Source organism: Diadema setosum, chromosome 8 (genome assembly GCF_964275005.1).
Source record: "Diadema setosum chromosome 8, eeDiaSeto1, whole genome shotgun sequence".
Lineage (NCBI taxonomy): Eukaryota > Metazoa > Echinodermata > Echinoidea > Diadematoida > Diadematidae > Diadema > Diadema setosum.
The window spans coordinates 11,137,733-11,158,839 of record NC_092692.1 but is presented as its reverse complement, the minus strand read 5'-3'; the positions used below and the strand labels follow the sequence as shown (position 1 = coordinate 11,158,839).

General features: G+C 38.0%; 1 protein-coding gene across 1 annotated transcript; it reads left to right on the top strand.

Annotated features, from left to right (window-relative positions):
- Nucleotides 1–58: 58 nt before the first annotated feature.
- LOC140232034 (uncharacterized) lies at nucleotides 59–20,591 on the top strand. The gene is made up of 5 exons (XM_072312185.1): nucleotides 59–182; nucleotides 16,902–17,186; nucleotides 17,872–18,102; nucleotides 19,378–19,434; nucleotides 20,469–20,591. Exons 1-5 carry the CDS (start codon nucleotides 59–61, stop codon nucleotides 20,483–20,485), a joined length of 714 nt encoding a protein of 237 aa, XP_072168286.1. The 3' UTR covers nucleotides 20,486–20,591.
- The last annotated feature ends 516 nt before the right edge of the window (nucleotides 20,592–21,107 follow it).

Below are 21,107 nucleotides of genomic sequence, written 5' to 3'. Positions count from 1 at the left end.
CTTGATAATAATCATCATCACCTGCCCATTCTTCATCGTCTCTGATCGGACTCCAGCTATGTTCGTCTCCCAGATGGGAGGGTCCCTGCTGGACACCCTGGATGACCCACCGGTCCCGAGGCCCAAGGATGATGTTCCCGTCATCTCGCCGAAGAAACCGTGTCCTGTTGACGATTGGGGCAGTAAGTTGCCACCATCCACTCTCCCCTCTCCCCCTATTGTTTCTTTTTCTTCCTCTTCAATGCATTCTGTGTTTGTTTTTCTCTTTAAACAACACTTTTATTTTGAAGATTGCTATTTTACAACTATCAAATTGTCTACATGTCTCGCCAGAATATTACTAGCCCTAGTGTGTTGGTGTGTATGCAGTAAAAGGTGACCAGGAAGAATATTCATAAAGTCACTTGCCCATAGCAGTCAAAAAGAAATTGAATTCATATTTCTTAGCAGCAATGTCTTGCCAGCCGCCAGTGCGAAAAACAACATCATAAATTGCCGCATGTCTATAATCGGAATAAACCAAACCCGGGTGTGTAGGTTTGATTGTCGTAACGGGTGGCTGGGGTAGATATCTATAAAGACAATATTCCAATAAAAATGAACATGAATGAATAATTATGAGCACCAAGGTCCTGCAAGCCGCCAGTATCAAAAACAAAACAAATTTTCAAGAGAATCCTTCAAGAATCAAACAGTACTAATAGTTGTTTGTCAACCATTGGGTTTTCACTTAGGAAGTCAACTTATTCTGCGTGGTTTTTGAACATCTTTATGTGTACTTTATTCAATAACGAATGCAAATTGCATAGATGTCGACGTAATGACTATTCAATCTCCATATTTTCATCGATGTTACACTGACGTACCCTAAGCACAATTTGTTGTGTTTCTGTGTTCTTTTTGTCACATTCCCTTCATGTGAAACATTCGACGTTGTTACCATGGTTACATCAATAACAAAACTCTGGCTCGTTCCCATGGAAACCACGCAACTGAAACACCATTACCATAGGCAGTTGTTATCTGCGGCTTAATGTTGGCCTTCATCGCTTCTAATGAGAAAAAAAAAAAAAAAATCGCGGGAATTACACTTATCGAGCGATATTGGTGATATCGTCCTTCCGTAGACAGGTATCCGTGTAGGCACCAAATTAATTCCGTCACTTTTCGCAAGTCATCAGGGTCATAGATCTTTCTAAACTTTCTGTTGTAGTATGGTTTAAGGGATAGTACAATTGCGGGTGAGATGGGGTTTCAGGTTTCCAACTGTTTTATGATAATTTTTTTTTTTTTTTTGAGATGAGAAACATCTTTAGTATAATGAAATATGAAAAATCATATAAATCTTAGAGGAATTCAAAGTTTATTCGATGAAATTTGGTTATGAAATGGCTGAGATATATTAGCCAAAACAAAGCGATTCTAATATAAAGATGGGACCCCCCCCCTTTTATTAGGATTGCTTTGTTTTACTTTGTTTTGTTTTTATGTTGTTTTTTTTTGGATATCTCAGCCATTTCAAAACCGATCTTCATCAAGTAAACTTCCAATTCCTCTCAGAATAGTGCTCTTTTGCACTTCATAAAGTGGTTTCTAAATATCTTGCCAAAAGTTAAAAGCTGAATCCTCACCTCAACCAATACTATCATCCCTTTAAATACATATAAGACACACACACACACACACACACACATAAGTCACACACACGCGCGCGCACACACACACACACACACACACATAACAACAGTATGTTATCGATAAGTAATAATTACCTTCTCCTGGTGCTTTATTCTTTAGTTCATGTGACACCGTCAATAAAATATTTTCATATGTCCATCACAGTCATGTATTGTATTTTTGCAATTGTCTTCCAGAGCAAAAGTTTAACCGATCCACGACTTATTGGTTATCTTTGTTTCAATGAATCTGTATTCTTTTTTTCTTTCCTTCTTGTTCATTTTCATTTGGTGAAATATCCAAGATAAAACGTTGTTTGTTTAGTTTAGTTTAGTTTTTATTTATTTATTTTTTTTTTTTTGGGGGGGATATTTCTCAGATATCAAATCTATGTATTTTTTTATGCCTCCGCCACGAAGTGGTGCCGGAGGCATTATGTTTTCGGGTTGTCCGTCCGTGCGTACGTCCGTACGTCTGTACGTCCGTACGTCCGTACGTACGTCCGTCCGCTTTCGTTTACGCGATAACTTGAGTAATATTGACTGGAATTTTACCAAACTTGGTCCAAGTATGAAGTATGATGGGGCAATTATTTGATTAGATTTTGGGTGAAATCGGCTAAAGGTCAAAGGTCAAAGGTCAAGGTCAAATCATGAAATTGTATCCGTTTACGCGATAACTCAAGACTGGATGGAGCAAATTTCACCAAACTTTCTTGGAGGATGATGTATGATAGGACAATTACTTGATAAGTTTTTTAGTGAAATTGGACAGAGGTCAAAGGTCAAAGATCAAGGTCAAATCCTACAATTTGTCTGTTTACGTGATAACTCAAAACTGGATGAAGCAGCTTTCACCAAACTTGGTCCAAGGATGATGTTTGATGGGACAATTAGTTGAGTAGATTTTAGTGACATTGGCAAGAGGTCAAAGGTCAAAAGGTCAAGGTCAAATGCTACAATTAATGTTGCAATTTCCCCCATATCTATGCAATGCCCGAAGGTATTTTCTTGAAACTTGGTGTGGACATGTACTACTGCGTAAAGATTCTCCAGAGAGAATCATGTCATGAATTCATGTCATAAGGTCAAAGGTCAAAAGGTCAAAGGTTAGGTGAAAATGTTGCAATATCACTTTTCTCGCAAATGGTTCAATGTATCTTCGTGGAACTTGGTACATATCCATGTACTGTCTGGCAGGAATTTAGGGGTCATGGGTCAATAGTCAGGGGTCAAAGGTCAACGTCAACTCCTCAAAATTTTACTATTTCCCTCATATACAAGTATATGCAATGCTTGCATTATTAGTTTCAAAACTCAATACATCTATGCGTTACCTAATGGAGATTCTCCGGGAAATTTCCAGCCAGAAGGTCAAAGGTCAAAGGTTAAGTGTCAAAGGCCAGGTTTCAATGCTCCCCCTCCCCCCCCCCCCAAGAAAAAATCTATTTCATACCGTCATCACACTCTTTCTTCATACCTTGGAAATTACTCAATGCATAAACTTCCCCAAAATTCCCCAAATATGTGTACCTGCACTCTTAGAAAATTATAGCAAACCCAGTTCAAGACATTTCTGACAAACCTGTCATTTCAATAATTTGCCAGTTATGTGAAACTGTCATGGATCACACATTGTGAAGACATTGTACTATACGCCTATTGGGAGAATCATGCATTACGGCGGAGGCATCAGTCGCCATAGCGACATTTCTAGTTTTTCATGATATGTGTTAGATATTGAGTTTTTCGCTCATTTATTATAGTAGGATGATAATGCTTGGTTTGGCTTTGGCTTGAATATTATTGCCTTATTTCTGCATTTTCAAACACAAACAAAATCTTATGTAACATGACACTGAAATAACAAGTAATAAAAATGTAAACATATCTAAATACAAGGTACAATATCTAACACAATAAAAATACAAAACAATATAACTACATGCCTTATGATAATAATCATACTACATAATCATAGTCATAATACGTTTCCATTTTATCATGATTGTCATTAAATCTCTTGGAAATGATGAGGTCAAAAAGTGCAACATTAGCCGTAAATTTAAGACCAGGATGAAATGAGATACGTTGAAAAGGGGGAAATGTGTCATCTTTGGAGAACACAAAGAAGGCGGTAACGTGGCAAAATCTTTTTATTTCCACTGCTTATATTGCACCGATCGAGGCCATCGGGTATAATGGAAACATTGAATATCACGTCAGTGGAGGAAAATACACAGTAATTATCACCACCAAAAGAAGCAAACTTCATACAATCTTCCTAACCTTGGTCTTTTCTTTGATCCTTTGCTTATTTGAGTGTTTCTGAGAAATAAAAAATGAAAGGATATGGATAAAATTTTCAAATTTGACCCATAATCTGTTTTTGGTACTGATGCCGAACATGGTTTCGAGCTTTTTTTTCTCTCTCTCCCTTTCTTTCTTTTCTGGTTTTTTTTTTTTTTTTCAAAGATGCGTGTAAGTCAACTTGGAGGAGATTTTGCACTCTTTGAGCGTGTCTTGTAAGTACTCGCGGTAGCCCTGAAAGCAATAAGTCCTGACATAAATCAGTCCTTATTGTCTTTTCATTAGTATTACTGAATATTCGGTGTTAAAGTAATGATAAGTTTACTGCCGGTTCAGCGCCACCAACGCTTGAATAAAAAACATGAATCGTCTCTGGAACATCGTGAGTTAGCAATAGATCCTATGAAATAAGAAGCCATGTTTTCGATACCCTTTGAATTCAATACAGTCAAAGATCCCGAAATAGTAGCACTACCCAATTGTTGTTCATAGGCACAATGCCTTGCTCGTAAACAACAATCAACTTGGGAAGGTCATCATGAAAATCAATAATTAAGGTACTGCCTGAAGGGGGCGCCCTTGCATACCCTGTAAATACGTCGAGCATAATGATTAGTCAAGATCTTACTTTTCTTTTCCTTTTCTCTTCCATTCATTGATTCCTCGTTGTCAACGGTTGATTGTGTGTTGATAACTTACTTTTGCAAAGGTTCTGTGAACGTGAAATTCTGCATTGATCAATATTCTTTTCTTGGTTTAACGCACTGGCAGCGACTGTTTGAAACGACCAGTACGGCCGATACATTCATACAGATTTCTTCTTGTCTATTCATTACTGTCTACTTTAGGGAAATCATTCGAAGAATATAACCTGGTTCAGCTTTTTGCTACTATTTTTATCATAAAGAGGACATTGTGTCCATCATTCATAGTAATTATTTGATCGTAATTTGCGCTCTGAGTCTGAGAAGTTACGAATTAATTCTGAAATGCCATCATAGAAAATTTTGAGTTCCGGACCCCTTTTTGTCTTATCAGTGACAAGTTGTCATATAGAGGTGACAAGCTACTGAAATCCTTGCGTCTGATTGACTGAGAGCAAATTTGTCATAGAAATGTGGCAGTTGTCACTGATGACAAGTTTTATGAAACGGGCCCCTGGACATGCTCTTTCATGTTTCATATATAAAGAGGTTTCTCATTATATCGCCAAATATGTTAGAAACCTAAAATTAGGTCTCAACCAAAACTGTACGATCCCTTTAATCATCACCTCAACCACAACTGTACCGTCCCTTTACACTTAACCAGAATCAAAGGTAAAGGACTTACATTTTGAACTTTGTCATAATCATAAGATAATAATCATTATCACATAATTATTTGCTAAAAACTTGTAAGAAGTACCAACGATCATTGTTTCGTTTGGATGGTGCGTCATATAACTTTTTTTTTCTTTTTTGTTTTTCTAGCCCGTTTATTGGAAGCCGAAACTCGCAATGATAATGTAGCGCGTCCAGCACAGAAATCTTATGTATCTCTCAGACTGATAAGAAAATCTAATCGAATGTTGATTGTCTAAATGACCAAGAACCACAAGTATTGGTCATTACGTGCACATTTACACCACAATCAATACTGACCGCATGCAGTTATAGGTTTCCTGAGATAAAGATCGACCTTGGAAGTTGTAAGTTAGTCTCTACTTTTAGTCACGTCAAAAGTTCTGATGATAATGTGTTTTTCTCTATTCACCCCTCACCGTTTAATGAGTACATGATTTTTCTTTGTCAAATAGGTGCTTTTCAAAACTTGTGTAAATCTGAAAACAAAATAAGAACAAAAGAGATACCAAGAGAGTAATGTGAAGAAGGATAGAACAAACGAAAGACTACGGTTTTCTAGTGCAACCCACCCCGCTCGTAGTTGCGTTTATACGTGAGACGAAATGACATCGTCTGCCAGCGTTACTAAACGCTGATTGGTAATAGCGATACCACGATCTCGTATAGTTTTCTCCCCGTGTAAACACACCACCCCCTGTGCGTATCCATTGACAGGTACACTGTATCGCGTGCAACCGCAGAGGTCAGTCTGCCGGTGAACCCGCCTTTGTATCGATCATGCAAATAAAGATTCACAAAGCGTCTCGTTTCTAGGGGACGGGGGATTAGTACACAGCGGTGGAACAGCGTGAAGGAGTTTGAGCTTATGACAGGGTACACAAACTTCCGCACATGCACGAAGACGTTGCATTGTGTACGGTAGACCCACTATCTTTATCGACTCACAGCCGTAAGCAAAACCCTGGCGAAAAGGGTTTGCCACTGCACCTGGCTCTCGAAAAGTTTGGGATTTTGGCAACAATATTGACGTTATCCATTGGGATTTGGAATATTGTAAGTCTGGGAAAGACGCCCCTGTTTGCTTGGTGAATCTCTGTCGATTTTTTTTTTTTTTTTTTTCCGGACTGGTACTTATTTCCTTGACACCGTTGTTGTGACACTATCTGCTTCAAAGTGGGCTGCAGCGCCGGCACAATGTAAAACCTTTTTGGGGTACATGTAGGTGCGATTAAGTCGTCAACAGAGCCCGTAGTAGTTCACAAAGTCTACTTGGATACGGACGTACAAGGAAGCTAAGGATCTTTATTACTGTGCACTCGGATAACACATATTCACTTTGTTATCAGATAGAAAGCCCCACATCCATAAAACGTTGGTCAAGAATTAGGGGAATTTTTTTTTCTGCCGCGAGCTTCCTAAAGATGAGATCCACCTTCTTCGCCTATCTTTGAGACCATAATTGTGAGCGATCAACTACGTGTCTCGAGACATAATGCCAGTAGCAAAACCGAAGGGAAAAGCGAAGAAAGATGACAGTGCCAAGGCCAAGAAGGAAGAACCTCCCCCAACGCCTACAGACGAGAACTTGAGTCCGGGTATGTATCTCGTAGACATTGAGCTCATCAAACGTACATTTACTGGACTCTTAGGTTTCATTTTTGTTCATTTTCAACTACAGGTATAAAATATATTTCACTTTGTTGGTATACATTGTACAAACAAAAGAAAATAAAACCCTGTCATACATTGTACATGTGGCGCGATATTGTTACATCCATGGCACACATCGTAATTCTCAAATCTCGACAAGACCTTTGATAGCATCCACACTATTAGAATACACTTGTACATGTATGTCACTGCACAGTGATATCACAGTTACGTATGAATATATTAATTTTACCGCAGAAGCACTGATTCCCACTGATCAGTTACACTTTTGAACGTGGAAAAGGCGGTAAGCAACTTGTACACCGGTGGGTTTACAAAGGATAAGAATAATCACAGTAGTTGTCATAGCATTTAAGGAGGGTGTGAAAAGGAATCGCTCCTGAAAGCAGCATGACTGAAATCCTAATAATATTATGGTAATATCATTATCACAGCTACTATGAAAATCTGTAATATACGTAGGAATGTAAATGCCACGCAAGAGACAAGAGAAATCCTCAAGTTACATGTACATTGTAATCTTTCTCCGTGCATGTCTCAATGATGTACAGTATTTTATGTAAACCAACAAACTGACAAAAAATATTAGATAAAGATAAAACATAAAGTAACTTGACCTGTACGTATATTGTACATGAGCATGTACAGTGTACATGTATGTTGGTCTACATGTAGAAGTATTTTCAAAGTTTTTGATAGATTTAAGAAAGAGATAAGCGCAAGTGTGCTCAATGTTATACGTAAAAAAAAAAGTGATATACATGTAATCATTGCACCGCATGACCCAAAGGAGAGAAGAGCTTGTATGTACAGTACACACACTTGTACTTATAAGCAGACAAAATGTCAGTCTATTTTGTATAGAAGAAACAGCTAGGAGCATTAAAAGCAGTATCTTCATGTATTATACACGAAATTTGCGTTTGTTCCCACGCATCATGAGAGCCACTCGGCACAGTGATCGATTCGTTTGATATCTACAGCACTGCAAACCGTGAATACAGAGGATGTACAATGTACATCCAAACCTCAGCATGCTCAGAGCGAGTCGATGTTCTCGATGATGCGGATCTGTTTTTGCACGGTAGTTGATCAAAACAATCAGCACGAACAAACTTTAACCGCACAGGGAAAACAACAACAACAAAGAAACAAACAGTTGACACTAAGGAGTTCGTCATGTTACAGGTGTATGTTATTCTTCTTCTTCTTCTTCTTCTTATTATTATTATTATTATTATTATTATTATCATTATTATTATTATCATTATTATTATTATTATTATCATTATCATTATTATCATCATCATCATCATCATCATTATCATGATTATTTTCATCATCATCATCATCATCATTATCATCATTTGTTTCTTATTACTTACATACACTGTATACCGTGCATCACCTATTACATACTCGACCAGATAAGAGCAAATACAACTGTACCTATCATAAACATGCCAGTAAAACACTGCAAATTTCTAGTCATGAAGTCGAGTATGAGTATACGAGTTTTCTGCTTACAGTGTACGTGTGGGTTGACTGTGAAAATGGCTGATACAGCTGATACAGAATGTTCTTTTTCTGTGGGTTTTTTTTTTCCCTTTCGAAGCACAGTGGCTGGTACATACAAATTGTACATACATGTACTGTATCCCTTCTATTCTTCATGTTACAGAGACATGTACAGCTACAGTACACGTAGCAGTCACCGCGATTACTTTTTGAATTCCTGAGCAAAAAAAAAAAAAAGACAAACAAACAAAACGTGAACAAAAACAAAACAAAACACAACAAAAACGTTGTAACTTTATCAGTCGGTTCTAATTACTGCATATCACTCCGTGACGGGATCATCTACACTTTGTACCTCTAGCTTTTGCATCACCATACAACTGTACTTAATACCTTTCTGTCTGTCTATATACATATGTTTGTACACTGTACTGTACCTCTGATCTGTCTATCACAATATACACTTGTATGATGAACAAAGTTCATCCCGGCCTTATTTTGATAACATGATTGTTATGTTGTGGATGAATTATTGTGCAAACTAATTAAAACTTCGAATTGGCTCATTCTCATACCATAACTGATAAACTACGTACCATCGACCCTTCGCCCACATTTTGATATCATTACTGTACTGTATACTGCAGCTTATAGTCCCGACTATAATCAGCGATGTTACCTCATTAGGGGAGAAGAACAGCCTTTTATATTCAGCGTTCACCTTTTCAAGGTGATCTTGATATACAATGTAGGTCCTACATCGGCAAACCATAAATCCACTTTTCAATGAATTCGGAGTCAAAGTTAATGGATTGCAAAGGGAATGATGACACCCGCTGTAAAGTTGAGTGGATTAAGCCTCCATAATCATTCATTAGTCATTATATTACGAACATAATCGAGCGCATTTGAGGAGGAAAATAATGCTTGACTGGAACCTGGGTCATGCTTTATACATGTACAACATTGTACTTGTTGCGTTTTCATCGCCGTGTTCCCGTCGGGTGATTTCTTCGTATCGAGACCACCGCGATGCCTTTTCAAGGCGATGTCATTACCTTCGGCAACTGAGTACAAAAAAAAAAAAAAAAAATAATAATGTAGTACATACAGATCACCCACGATGTTTCCTTTATTTGATAGTCTTTTTTTTTAATCTTAAATGTTGACAAGGATTCCCGCCCCCCCCCCCCGCGCTCATTGTATACAGTACATACAATGTATACTGTACATATAGCTGGTGCATGTAGGCCCTACAATTTTTGTACATACAAAGATTTTATCACCGATTTACATTCTTCTCCATTCCACAAAAAGTATACAGATACATTGTATGTCTTTTGAATAACTTTAATGGAAACAGACAGAAACAATCAGTAAATCTTGCAATCAAACAGCGAGACAGTTACAGCTGTACGTGTGCATACTGTACTAAAGACAGGATTCCGTCATGATTTACTGAGCACGATGTTTTTCTCAATGGAAAATAATCCAAAAGACCATCGCGGCGAAATTGACGTATGAAAATGAAACACACCAGCATCCATGGTAGGCCTATTCTAATACATTCTAATGATGCAGTTCTATAAACGCCGTTGTCAGTTGATGTATTGGTTACATTCAATTCATGGCATGTGGTCATGGCTTTTCTGACAACTTATTTTGAAAGTCTTCATGGAATATCGTACAAGACAGTGTATGGTGGAAACATTGTGCGCCATAGCGTATGATGCCGTGGCAAAGCTCTAAATTTTCCATTATAACAAACTGCTAGAAAAGAAATAACGATAATAATGATGATGGCAACGAGTTGGGTAGAGTTACACTTACACACATGTACACAAACCTCATATTTACACTGTATAAGGTACATTATGTATACGACCAGTGCAAACACTATAAAGGCTGTCCTGGATCGAAAAATCCAAGATATCCTCACCATTACATAAAAAATCTCTGTGAACCAAATGGGACCTAATCATAAGAATGTCATCAAACTTTGTTTACAGCTGTATTTAGAATGTTCCTTACTAATACTGAGTCGTATAAACAAACAGACATACAGTAAGCATTGAATTGACATAATTATTCAAAAAGCAAGTGGCAAAGGTATAACTTCCTCAGCGAGAGAAAAACAAAACATACACGGTGTACAAAGCACAAGAGGTGTATATACAGTAATAGGATGAAACGAAACAAAACGAGGAGCAGATCTCGATCAATCACATGATACTGCGGTGTTTATCATTATTTTATTGTACTCAGAAAATTTCTTGGTGACAACTCCAACTGCCGAACAAACCTATTGAAAATCGCAATGATCAAGCTGTATTACATGTATTTTGAAGGCATCGCAGGAAGAGGGTTATGCTTTGAAAGTAAGCTTTAAATCATAGATCATTTAAATATAGAATAGGCTGAGAATCAACATCGACACTGCCCATACAGTAATAGTACAAGACATACAGTGTGCATGTATTTGGTCATATAGTGTACAGTTCTGTAGGTGAGCCGTATTTTGCTTTGTACAATGTAATGGGGCGATAGTCCAGTATATCTGCCGAAGACAACGCTAAATGTATCATTCATTAACAACATACAATGTATAGCCTTTTGAGTATAAGCGTAATAAGTCCTTTACTTTATTGTGCCTGTTAAGAAAACCTGCCTAAAGTATCAAATCTATACCAAGCATTCACTATTCCTCCACATTAATTTGAAAATATACCCAGTATCCCAATGTGAACATTTCTCTATACATTTGTACATCAACTATTATATTTCTATCAGTAATAATTTTCAAATGATGTTTAAAAATAAAAGAAACCCTTCTCCTTTTTGTGTCAATTCAGACATGTCAGACAGGAAAAATTGTTTCTTGATTCATGTCTACATCACACAAATCAATGCACCAAATCAGATCTTTTGCATGTGTGCTTTCCATCATCAGTACTGACAATATCTACAATGTGATGTACAACATATTTATTAAGTATATCAAGAGAAATGTGTTCTGAGTAGATAAATGAAAAATTGGTAAAGGTTTGTGTTCAATTAAACCACGTGGAAAGATGCTCACACGTATGTACATAATATGTACAATGTAGGGCCTACATTGTACATGTACATGTACAATATCACACAGAGTTGACAATAATTTTTATCATGCTCTATTAACGTTTACAGTTCAAGACACGTGTGTCCAATGTTTCTCCAAGTGTTTACCAATCTGCAACTCTGATCTATCTCTTTCATCCAAAGCAACATGATTATTATGAGGATGAAAGTCAATTTACAGATCTGTTGTACCGTCAATCAAGTATTAATCAATGACAACGTGAAACGTAAACATGATATGTCATGTAGGCCTACTAATAAGATTATGTAGATAATGACAAAACTATGAAACACAAAAATGCATGCAGTTGCAGGTATTCGGAGAAAGGGCCAGCAAGATCTCACCAGGGAGGTGAGCCACCTCCCTGATCTTACCCATAGCCAAGAAATCACATAAAAGGGATTGCATACAAGTAGTATTGGTTGAAATGAGGCTTCTGCTTTCAACTTTTGTTTGTTGTTCAACAAATGTTAAAGAACATATAATTCTAAGAGGAATTCAAAGTTTATTCGATGGAAATCGGTTTTGATATCGCTGATATATCCAGAAAAACAAAGTAAAACAAAGCAATCCAAATAAAACAAGTGGGTCCTATCTTTTATTATCTATTGGAGCACTTTGGTTTGGATATCTCAGCCATTTCAAAACCAATTTTCACCAAATAAGTTTGAATTCATCTTAGAATTACAATGTATATACTCTTTCATATTTCATAAGAGGTTTCTCATTATCTCACAAACAATTGAAAACCTAAATCCCAATCTCAACAGAAACGATACCATCCCTTTAAAGACTGTCGGAAGATGATACCTACCTGTACCACCACAGGGTGCTCATCTTTTAAACTCACTGTGTCATGGGTTGGCTCATATTTTATTACCACTTGGCTCTCTCTGTATATTGTTGGGTGTTTTTTTTTTTCTCTCCCCCACCCCCCTCCTTCTCTCGTTGTTCCTGTGTCATGTGTGTCAGTTTTTCAGTCTGTCTGACAAGCTTGTTTGTTTTTCTTTCTACATCAAAAGCGTATTGTAATGGCCTACAATGAAGCTATGACTTGATCCACTTTGGGTTCGGGCGCAAACATCTTGAATCGGCACGGTATATACAGTGGCGCGGATAGTGATGAATCAATGAGAAAAAAACGCAGTTTGTCTCCATGGTAACCAGAAAGCTACTTCATATTTCATTAGCCATCACTTAAATCTATTGCAAGACTCGACAACTGCTAAGCGTGCCTTGATGTACACGGAGATTACCCATCGCGGAGCAGCTGCACTGTTGAAGAGCAGACATCACTCTATCTGAGTACTAGAGTTTTAATTCCGACAATATTTACTCCACGCAAATAATCTGCCGTCATTAGAATTTATCGTTACGAAGGGGCGTTTGATCAAACGCAACCAAGGTGAAATGCCTATTTTGCTTCTTCTTGCGTGGGCCATAATGAGGCAGCGGCAGCTAAATACAATCTCTCAGGTGTTCTAGCCAAGCTACAGTTGTTTCAGTCGTAACAGTAAAGAGATACATTGTAGATGTAGCGTGTTCTACTTACGCCCAGTTTTGAGCATGAATACAGGGGCCCGTTGCATAAAACTTACCATTGAATTTCAATGGTAACTACCGTCAAAATTAGGCATCACAGCCAATCAGCATCAAGGATTATAAAATTTACCGCTGATTTCAAGACTTACCGCTAGAAAGGAGCGGTAAGTCCAGCGGTAAGGGTTTTATGCAACAGGGCCCAGATCCTACTAAGATACGCGTATAGTGTCTCTACACTGTGCATCATGAGCTGGAGTATTCATGATTTAGCAACATGGACACAGGGAAGAAAAAACAAACAAACAAAAACATGAAAAAGGTAGCGTCAACTTTGTACAAGTATACATTATAGTATATACACTTTCTTTGCTATACATGTAGTTTGCCGTTTGTTTCTAGTGGAAACAAACTACTAATTTCTACGAAAGCATTCAATTATTATGCAAGTGTTTTATATATATAGCGTACTTAACGTGATTGTATAGTTACGTATTTGTGCGTGAGTGATCATTACAAACCCCGATCTTGTCAGACGGGCATTTGTATTGTGTTCTGAAAAGAAAAGAAAAGAAAAGAAAAAATTTAAAAGTGATAAGTTGAGATGATGACTTCTGATTGGGATCATTTTACTTTAGACAATGCTCAAATTATGAGGATGCTGCCAATTAAAAGAGAAAAAAAAAACTGTAATAAACACCACGAACTTTGAACCTTGCACGATTCGGTACTTCAGATAAAACGCGATATTTTGTGTGATGATTTAAATAAGAAAAAGAAAAAGAAACATGTAGTGCATGTGAGAATGTCACTATTGATCGATAAGATAATAATGACAGTTACTTTTTTTCTCCACCTGGTCCTACAAGTTTGTTTTTTTTTTTTGTTCTTCCTTTTTGATATAGTGCACCTGACCTGACTTATAATGTATAAAAATGTCTGCAAATAAGATTGCTATTCATTCTGTCATTTCGCGTCCATGCTAGTCAGAGCCGCTGTGTCGTTTCTACCAAAGACAAGGTGTTTTATCGATGTCATGTTAAAGTGAAAACATACAATGTAGTTCTGGTAAGGCCATGAGAACCCGTCTTGCACAATATCACATATTTGCTTGCAATATATCGAAGGAGGCTACCAAGAAACTTACCTGGCTGACGCGATTTGCCTGGATGATGAGTTGTTTCAGAGTATTTTGAGATCAAAAGTAAAAGTCGGTATACCGACTTTTATCCCAGAAGGGGATGCTCTTAGACTGCCGTACTTCTTGGCTGATATTTCGCATTTACTGTAGGTCGTCATCCAAGTGAAATCGTGTTAGTACTTATATTACAGCGTTATTTCACGCATTTCTTATGCATATGTGTACATTTTAGAACAAAAATCGACAGTTCTACAGACATGAGAACTACAAAACTGGGCGTGCCAAAATGAAATATGTAAGCGCGTATTTATGTATTTTATGGCCCTTACTTGATAAAAACGCGCATATCTCTTTCACACGCTCGGTCCGCGTAAATGACGCGTAGCATGAAAGATAAAACCCGGCAACGTGCAGCGCTCTACAGAGAGCTAGAGCTGTTCATTTGAGATGATGAAGCGGAGATGGGGAGGAAGAGGAAGAGAAGGACCACGAGTAACCCGCGGAAACAGAGAAAGACCGTCGATGGCGACGTCTATAATATGCGCAGCGAGCTGCTTGCCACTGTCGAGCGAATTTGCAACAAGGAGAAGCAAAAACACCGGGACGACGGGGTTGAAGATGAAGGTGAATTTTTACTGAATCCAGAGAAACATGAGAGCTTGGAGAGTTAACATTGTTGTTGCTGTTAGCGTTGGAAGAGTATTGCGATTTTTTCTGGTCCAGTTTCTATGTTGTTTAATATCTTGAGGCATTCATGTACAGTGTACGTACACAGAATAGGCAATCGACAACGCCTAGTTGGGATTCTTTCATATTTTTTCTCGTCACTTTCGTCTTCGTTTTCTTCTTATAAATAATTCTTCTTCAATAAATTGGAGGCTTTTGTTCATCCATTTTTCCTCATCCTCAGCTATTTTTTGTTCCTTCGTCATCATTATTCCTTCCTTCTTCCTCTACTGACTCTTCCTCTCTTTCAGTTTTCTTCTCTTCACTTCATCCCTCTGTCTGTATGATAGTTGGGTGCCGCCAAGCATCAAACAAAGAATGGTACGTCACGCCAGTTTAGTTGTCTACAATTTGATTTGCGCGGTTTTAGACTTGAAAAGAAACGAGAGCACCTGTAAATATGTACGTATAACATTGCTTCTGTGAATAATGTACAACGCTATTGTACGTTATATACAATGTAATCTACATTGTATATCACTGAAAGGACTGGCCTCGACTAGCCTGCACGCTGTTGCTGGTTCTTTTTTTTTTTTAACTACTGACTGTTTTGACTACAGTATGTTGACGATGTTTGTTTGGTAAATGAATTTCATTTCATTTCATAAGTGCGCCTTGTCGTCACGCGAAAGGAATAACGAAAATTCTGCCATTTGAGGCTTTAAATCGATGAGGAATTCTTTCGCTGCTGTACAGTAGTCACGAGTGATATTTCACCAAACTACATGTACCATAACACTGTCTATAATAAAAGAATGACTTTGTTCTTCATGTCAATTTCTGTGTATTGTCTTACATGTAGGTGCCTATGGATCGGTCGATCCATCTGCACAATGGATATTATCGATCGTTTTATTGTGTTGTGGTATTTATTTGGGGCTTTTGAGTATCGCCGATTTGAGTTTGTTGTACGTAATCTACATTCACAAAAATCTATAAAGGTCGTTTAAAGATTGCTGAGACCTGTACCGAATGAGATACAATGTACAATTTACGCATGAACTGTTTCAGTCAATTTATTGAGCTCATCAAGGAACTAGAAAAAAAAAAATGAGTGATGCCCTGACAAAGAGATGTAATATGAGGGGATGGGGAAATCTTCATAACAGAGTGGATGAAGAAAGATTCAAACATAACACACAACAAACTTCGTATATATACATGATATGTATATGCAAATATGGCTGTTTATGTTTATGCTCTCACTTTCAAAAGTCTATGCACAAAATAATTATTCTCTCGCTGGTAGTAAACCGCTGTGTCAAATGTTTCATTCTTACACTGTAATAATATGTCTTAAGATGTTGTTGTTTTGTGCCTTCTTTTGCACACAATGTTTGAAATATTAGTATCTATACAGCTAGCATTTAAGACCGTGCAGGTTAAAGTGAATACATTACCAGCCAATGCATTTTAGCGATGGAGAATGATTTATCATCAACAATATGAAAACAGTACTGTATATGAAAGACATTATTCAGCGATAGTTACTTAGTAGTCATAATGTCGGTTGTTGTTGTTGATTAATGGTCCCATATTCACTATAATAGCATTAAAGAACAGACGTCGAAGTAAGCGAAGTTCTTGGTGGTTGAAAGACAGAGCCCCGTTTAACAACATGTCTTATAAAGACTTGTGATTGATTAAAATCAATCACAACTTTACGATTGAATGCAAATCCATCTTATAAAAAAGTTATGATTAAAATTAAGACGGAGAACTGCAATCAATCAATCACAGGTTGCGATTGATTGCAGCTTTCAAGAGATTTGTGATTGATTGATTTCTATCACAAGTTTCATAAGACAGGGGCCAGGCTTATTAGTAATTTTGTCTACTACTCTTTTGTTTCGTAGCCGTACAGGAATGCCGGCAAATTCTCGTGCTCTACGGCCAGCCGCTGACCAACAACGTGATGGCCTATGACATGCTGCAGCACCTACAGGAAAAGGTGGTCATCGACAACGAGAAGGCCCGACTAATGAGGCGGATGGGGAAGGGGCAGAACGGTGAGACGAATCGCCAGATCCTCACCGAGCTCGGGACCCGCGGCGTGCGCGAGTTCGAGGTGTACGTGGAAGGGCTGCGCAAACAGGACTTCAATCTTCTCGCCGACCTGCTTGAACAAAAACACTACTCAAGTAAGTTAGTGAATCCAAGGGATATTCCTCCGTCCGGACAGATGTGTCTTCCGGCAGTTAATTGATTTTTATGTCGAAATCTGAGCCCTTGTCTATTCGCGGACAGCGCCCCCTTTGTTTCGCCAACAGGTGGGCAACAATGTTTTGTTCTCTGGTCTTTGTATTATCTCAGAACTTCTTCTCTAGATGACGACTGACCCTGGAATGAATGTCATCAGGATATCAGTTAATCTGCAAGTTAACCTTCTGTTTTGGTTAGGGAAAATTTTTGTATGAATTTTGTATATTTAAAAGTCAGATTATTTGTAACAACAGTGTGTAATATGGAAGTGGAGATTGCTTTTACATTGCAAGACCAGAAAAGCTGTGAAAGTGAGTTTCATTCTGATCTTTCAGGATTTGAAATTAAGTTATTTATAGACAGACCCTAATATTTAACAGTATTCTTGCTGTTGTGTTGGTGCATGGACACGATGCAAACGTTCATGATGATCATTATATCCAATATCAACTGCTATTCACCCAGTCCTTCTCATGGTTGAAAAAAAAAATGAGCGTTGTTTTTGCTACTATAATGTATTTGGTATTCAGTTTGTTTGCCGTTAAATCTGTCATTATTTTGGAGGCAATATTGATTAATATCTTCCGCATCTCTCTTCCCTTATTTTTTTTTAAAATCTGTCAGAACTTATCAACATTCTCGATCCCGTTGCCAAGAAACTCGGTCACCACTGGAAGAGGGTGGCGCTGGAGCTGGGCACCGCCGGCTTCGTGGTCAAGATCGAGACCAAGTACTCGAAGATCAGGGAGCAGTCGCTGTATAGCCTGCTACTCTGGGAGGAAACGTCGGGCGTGGCCGCCACGGAGAAGAGATTGGTTGACGCGCTCGACTTCTGCGGCATGAAATGGGCGATTGGTAGGTTGAGATGATGAATCACCTGGGTGTGTCTGTAACCATGGTAACCAGGAGACCATGGTAACAAGCCAGTTCGGGTTTAGATATAAAATTTGTGCATGGGTACGAATGAATTTTCTTCTTTTTTTTTCAGTTTGCTGGGCACAACGCTGCTTTAATTCAAAACGATATAATGCATAAGCGTCCCTATCACGTAACAAACTATGGAATTCATCAGTCATTTTCAAACAACAGGATGAACTTACATATACCAGGTGACCAGAATGGTTCGTTAATTATTAACATTTAGGAAAGCACCGATTTCATAATTTTGCATTGAATGCATTAACAGTCCTTTTCTATTGATATTGCCAAATACCACTTAAATTGCTATCAGGTGTATGTGCTGGCAAACACCAATCATGTCATTTACACGGATTACTTGAATAATCATGACATCACAGATGCAGCTCTCGGTGCATATCAAAACAAACATGCCCTGATAGTAAAGTCGATGACCTTATTCTGCTCATGCGCAAAAATAGAAACCCCGAACTGGCTTACTGCCAGGAACAGGACCCTTTTCTGGTTTTAAAAAAGAAAAAAAAAAGATAAAAAAGGTAAAGAACGAGATTAAAACAGACGTTCATAAATATAATGCGAAGGACAAAATCCACTGAATCGATTTTCGTTTAATGCCGGGATTCGCAAGCTAATGAACTCTTCTAAAACATAATGTTTGGTATTCAGTGATTTGCGATCATGAATGTTGTATGACATATGCAATGTAAGACAAACTGTATCTTTAGGTGTGCGTTTTTTCAATTTGTCTCCCTCTACAAATGAAATCTGTTAAGATCGCAACTGCTTATCTGTAAATTAACAAACATGTCGGAAAAAGGAACCAGTGGGACTCGAACCTGTCATCTACTGCTTTCCGGGCAGCGACACTACCACCAGGCTGTCCCTGGTTGCCGGCAGTGACACGATGAACATGGAACAAATACCCAAGCTCCGAAATTCTTACATTGTTATGTTAAGTAGTCCAAGGCGGACAAGGCATTCATTTGTAGAGGGAGACAAATTGAAGAAACTCACACCTAAACCTTCACCCCTCTGAATAATATCTTGCTTTCATGTAAACTGTATCTTCATGTGAAACTCCATACGGCAACCCTTTACGTTGCGCCTAGAGTTACCATGCTCTGTCTATTCTTTTCGACAGTGTACAGTCTGCCGCTTTAGCAATTTAACGTTTCCGTTTCATTTACTATGTTTACTCCTCTGTTTCTACAGCATATATCCGGAAACTACAAGGAAAAGGTGGCAAGAAGAGGAAGGGAAAGAAGAAAGGTAAAGGAAACAAATACAAATTTCACCAAGGACATCATTTATGGATAAATGATAAGGGATTTACAAGGCGTAATTAAGAGTACAACCATAAAGAAGAGTATTATGAACATGACTGCCCCTGGAACAAACTGTCTGAAGAACTAGAAGACCAATACATTGTATCAGATAATCTAAAATGTGAAAGCTGAACTTGGTCCGTCATTCGGACTGGGCATAGATTTTCCATTGACGGAACGATTAAAGCGACTATAGAAGGGAATGATTTTTATTAGAAGTCGATTACAAGCACAGCTGTATCCCCGCTGATGAGAACGTTGAATAAAATCATCTTCATGCGATCACAGTTTAATCTTCGTATTCGACGAACTTAGGCTTCATTCGAGTCTTTGCCCCGCCGTTGAATATAGTAAACGCTTGAGGATGTGACGTTTTTATCGCCCACTTCGTAGAGGAATAATGATGACATGCCTTATCAAGAATGTCAAATACCATAGTAACTCACTGCAGAAAAGTAGCAACTAACTGAAATTTTGCTGGAATATGCTTTCATAGCTCCATGTTTATACGCGCCAGTTAAAGTTAAAAGAAAAAAAAAAAAACCGGCATTGAGCAATATGAGTTAAAAAAATGCTACCATACAAATAAATGTCATTTTCGCAGATGCTGAGAGTTACTATTTTGCCGTGTTTTGTAATCTTGTTTTTATTTTGCTTTGTTTTTTCTTTTTGTTTGTTTGTTTGTTTTTCCCAAAACTTCTGCAGGTTTTATTGGAAATACTGTTTCCCCCCATAATTGTAATACTACATGTGGCATTGCAGGGAAATAAAAATACTGTTTTTCCTGCAGACTTTCTTTTCGGCTCTCAGAATACTGCCATGGTATTCATAAAGTTACCATCCATAATGATTATATTCCGCCTCTCACTGTACTGAATTAGGCAAAATTTGTACGTGAAAATCCAATAGCAAAATCTCTCCGATGTGTAACAATAATGTAACGCGGTGTATTTTTTATTCTGCGATCTGTCTCAACAGGGAAAAAGAAGAAGTGATGAGCGCCCTCTACGACGAAAGACGTCACATCGGTCTGACGACGAGGATAATGCCTACTTGCCATATAGAGGGAGCCAGCTTCAGTTTGCATTGGGAAACACTCCACTAGTGCATTTCTGTATGTTGGTCTGGTTTTTTTTTTTTTTTTTTTTTTTTTTTGTGCCTTGCTGCTCTTTCTTCCACGTCTGTAGAAAACAAAGCCAAAGTACAGGATGCTCGACCGAACTAAAATATCGACACCATTAACCAGCATGAATGGCGACATCACCTTGCCTTGAACACTAATTGAGTCAAGGATTCATTGTTGCACCAGCGAACTGCGACTATGGCTTCATATGTATACTCAAGCATTGCGGCTGTAATTTCTGCCTATCGTCAGATTCCTATTGCTGCTCTCAATACGCTAAATTCGTATGACCTTTGTCACTTTTAGAGAACGCGATGTTAGTGTCTTAAAGCGTAGAGTTATTGCAGTTGTTTGGGCACCGCATTCTTTTGTGTTTTGTGTTTTTTAATTTAGACGGTGGAAACGAGCGCTCTCGTCCTTTTCTATTGCGTTTCCTTTGTCGACAGTACTCGCCAATCAACAGTGTTGAAAAGTTGAATTGTTGTCGAGCTATG